The following is a 4,367-nucleotide window of genomic DNA, read 5'->3' on the forward strand; positions in this document are numbered from 1 at the left end:
CTCCCTTCAGCGGCTGATGCACAAGGTAATTCATCCGGCTGTTTTCATTCACTGATGGAAGTTGATAAGCCTGTAGATGCACAGCGTTCACCTGCTCCACGAGAAGACCCTCATTCATCTCTTGCATCTACTCCTATGGCATCTGGAAGGGAAGTACCAAACATGAGCTCTCAAAGGCCCAGGGCTCAAAATGCTCTCTTTAGAATGAGGGATTCTGTTCTCATTCAAAACATGTTTGATCCTTCTAATCACTCGACTCAGGTAGCACAGAATGCGCGCATCTCTAAAGATAAGGCTTCTGCAAAGGCAGAAGAGGTGAAAAATCTGCAAAGCAGATATTTACTGCCAGCTGGGAAATTAAATGAAACGCGTGACTCTTTGGATACAGTGAAGATGGATCAATTACATGCCAGTAACTATTTGCATTGTAAAGACAACAATAAACAGCAGATTTTTTGTTTACCCGAGGCATCCAAGCATTCTGATCCTTGTTCTTCTGCTCTTAAGTCATCTGAGGAAAGCCCTGGGCCACTTCAGTTGCCCAAGAACTGTCTTGTAACGTCTTTGAAGAGTCCAGTGAAACAGTTAAATTGGGATCAAAACCAGAGAGGATTTATTTTGGATATGTCACATTTTAAACCTGAAGCAGTTAAACAAAGGCCTCTGTCAGAAACAACCATGCAACCCAAACCCATCTCCCAGTATAAAAACAGGACTATAGTGGCCCCATCAGCATTCAGTGAAGGACAGTCTGGCTTAGCTGTTCTGAAAGAGTTGCTCCAGAAGAGACAGCAGAAAGCTCAGAATGCAAACATTGCACAGGAACCAGTACCGGCTAAAACACAGCTGAGCAGGAATATACCGTGCGCTCTTGAACAGAACAAAGCAATCAAAAGGTCACGGTCAGTCACATCGCCAAGAAAATCTCGTGCTCCCAGGAATACAAAACCTAAAGAAAAAACGCCAAAACTTTCAAAAATGGAGTCTTTAAGCCAGCAGATCACTAGTCACATCGGCCACTCTGTGTCTGATGACAGCCCTGGTTTTTTTTCAGACCCTGGTTTTGAGAGCTGCTATTCACTTGAAGACAGCTTGTCTCCAGACCACAATTACAACTTTGATATTAATAGTATAGGGCAAACTGGATTTTGCAGTTTTTATTCCGCAAGCCAGTTTGTCCCAGCAGATCAAAATTTGCCCCAGAAATTCTTGAGTGATGCAGTTCAAGATCTTGGTTCTGGCCAAACAACAGAAAATGATTTTCTGTGTCATAATGACCAAAAATCTGAGGAAGAAAAGCAGCATTCTTCAAGCACAAGTAAATGGATAAGGTCTGGTGCCCTGAGCCCTGAGCTTTTTGAGAAAACCTCACTGGATAATAATGAGAACCACTGCCATAGCCAATGGAGGAAAGATGTCCATCCTTCAACTTCTAGGTCTAGTTCTGTCGATACCTCTTGTACACAACAGACTGAGGTCGGTTTAAATGAAAAATTCAAATTGAGTAGGAATACGGGAAATAAAGAGAGGTTTCTTAACCTTCCTCAGCCAACCAGTTCAGACTGGATTCAAAGCCACATGAGAAAAGAAACCACTTTCGAACCCTGTCAACCACTTGATTCAGTTAATACCTCTTTTACATCCATATTGTCTTCTCCCGATGGTGAACTTATAGATGCAGCTTCTGAGGATTTAGAATTATATGTTTCGAGAAACAACGAGGCGTTAACTCCAACTCCAGATAGTTCACCAAGGTCAACCAGTTCTCCCTCACAATCAAAGAATGGAAGTTTTACACCTCGTACCGCTCACATTCTTAAGCCTCTCATGTCCCCGCCCAGTCGTGAAGAAATCATGGCAACTCTGCTGGATCACGATCTCGCAGAAACAGTTTATCAGGAACCATTTTGCAGCAATCCTTCAGATGCTCCAGAAAAGCCAAGGTACTGTGTTAAATGCATTTCTGGCTACATATGCTTGTAATTACATTAAATCTAATTTATTTCAGTAAACAATTTTGTGCTGTTATGTAGTGTAGACGCATTAAAGATCCCATCTGATATACATACGTTTGAAGTTGAAAATTACTGTACTTCCTGTGCAAATACCCATTTTCATTCATGACACTTTGGTTTTTCTGACTGCCTCATATTATTGTAGTTAAGTGGCAATGTGCCTGATTGGGTTGTAAAAGAAAGATACTGCCCACAAGAATTGCGTAGTAAGAAAACTAGTTGTCAGGACTTCACTTGTATATCGTCTTGAGGACTGCCTGCAGTGCAGTTCAGAGCACAACAATAATTCAACCTATTTTCTTAACAGAGAGATTGGAGGACGGCTTCTGACAGTGGAAACGAGACTTCCAAATGACCTGCTTGAGTTTGAGGGAGACTTCTCATTAGAAGGTCTACGACTCTGGAAGACTGCCTTTTCAGCAATGACAGAAAGTCCTAGACCAGGGTCTCCTCCCCGTTATGGTCACTCTACTGTTAATAAAAGAGAAAGTAATAGCCATAAAACTAGTGAAGACAAAAAAATAGTCATAATGCCATGCAAGTGTGCTCCAAGCCAACAGCAAGTTCAGATATGGCTTCATGCCAAAGAAGAGTATGAACACTTCAAGAAATTGCCTAAGAACCATCCTGCTGAGCTGGAAAAGGCAGCTGAGAATTTCAGCTCTGCAGTATTGTCTGAAGAGAAATCTATAGAAGTAGTAAAAGCAGCTAAAGATTTCAATTTATCTAGCCTGGAAGATGAAAGACCTATTGTGCCTATAAAGAATTCTCCTGCTTCTGTGGCAGAAACTACAAAAACACAAACCAAGGAATGCTGTGATAAGTCCATAAGCACTATAGGAACTTCTATAAATACTAAAAATGACATAGACTCTAATAAAACTGCATCTGAAAGCAAGACACTTACTGCTTCAACACTAGAACACAATAAGGAGGAGGAGGAGGAAGAAGATTATTATGTCAATTACAGTTCACCAGATTCTCCAGTACTTCCTCCTTGGCAGCAAGTAGCATCCCCAGATCCCAAGCAGTCCAATTTAGAAGATGCAGAGTGGAAAAGTCAGGATATTATTTTGTCTTCTGTGGAAGGAAATGATGTAGCACCTGTTGGAAGTACGCAGAACTCTCCATCCACCCAGCAGGACATCAGGACATCCTTTGACACGTCTCCATTTCCAGATAATGAAGATCCTGGAAATTCTGAATCTATTTGCCTACACAGTACACCCATTGTGCAGAGAAAAAGTCCAGATGGGGGAGTACCTGAAGTTCTTGGTTTTACTCCGTTATCTGCAGGTAAATCCGTTAAGTGATTCTAATGATACACACCAAAAAAATCCTAATAGGATAAGATATTATATTTCTTTTGATATACCGAGAAAAGAATTATATCTCCACAAGAATAACGTTTAAAACTAGTTTTGGAAAGGAAAAAGCCTGAGCATTGTAACTTAAGTAACTGTTGAATTATGAAAAAAGTCTAGAAGCAAAACACCCTTTTGCTTCCTGATGGTCTCTAGTATCTGAACTCTGAAGTGGTGGTTATAATCTTAATTTAAAAATACAGCTTACCTTGAGAATTTAGAGATCTTGTTGGTTATATTGCTTGTATTTTTCCAAACAAAGTCTTAATGTAGACTGTGAATAACATTGCAGTGTTCAAGATAATAATCATGTGAGGTTTGGTAATTTACTGGCCTTGTACTAAACATTCCTAAATGTCCGTAAATACCAGCTGGTTATAGTTGTGCTTTGGATTGGACAGAGAATAAAGTTGTATTTGTTATATATATAATATTTGTTTATAGTGCTAACCACATGCCTCTGGTTGTTTCCAGCATGTTGTTTAATGTCTAGACAATATTACTGAGGATAAGCAGTTTTGCACTCATATGCTTATGTTTACAGAACCAAAAGCCCAGAAACTGAGCCACAAGAAGGGAAATAATACCGATGGTCTTCGAAGAGTACTTCTGACCACACAAATGAAGGTAAATTGAGGTTTTGTGTACAGGTTTTTATTATGCCACACATACGCATTTCCATTCTTTCTTCTGTATTGTGGTTTTGGGCTTCTGTTCTTTCTTCTTTTCCTGCTAAGGTCTTGAAAATACATTTAAAACGGTAGGGTGTCATTGCTGTAGACTGTGTACATTCAAAGTTAGAAATAGCTTAATTTGCAGGAGGGAGAAAAAGGTGGAAGTTGAGAGTATGTTCTCTGCTTTAGGGTAGTGAGACACTAATGAAACACCAAAGAGACACCTTGTAAGGATGTTGTTTTGTTCTTTTAGTTACAGCATCCTTTTTACCTTCCATTGTGATTTCCCTTTTATATATATGTACATATATATT

The 4,367-nt window shown here is 39.8% G+C and overlaps 1 protein-coding gene across 1 annotated transcript in view; it reads left to right on the forward strand.

Annotated features, from left to right (window-relative positions):
* Positions 1-4,006, forward strand: part of LOC104510909 (DNA polymerase zeta catalytic subunit-like) — a gene marked incomplete at both ends in the record, with an annotated part of 27,449 nt that extends 23,443 nt beyond the window's left edge. Inside the window, 4 exon segments of the mRNA XM_010153308.1 lie at positions 1-1,943; positions 2,323-2,713; positions 2,825-3,311; positions 3,924-4,006. The exon segment at positions 1-1,943 is cut by the window's left edge and continues 17 nt beyond it. Coding sequence (XP_010151610.1) covers positions 1-1,943; positions 2,323-2,713; positions 2,825-3,311; positions 3,924-4,006 — 2,904 coding nt within the window.
* Positions 4,007-4,367: the final 361 nt, after the last annotated feature.

Source organism: Eurypyga helias, unplaced genomic scaffold, assembly GCF_000690775.1.
Source record: "Eurypyga helias isolate BGI_N326 unplaced genomic scaffold, ASM69077v1 scaffold37646, whole genome shotgun sequence".
NCBI lineage: Eukaryota > Metazoa > Chordata > Aves > Eurypygiformes > Eurypygidae > Eurypyga > Eurypyga helias.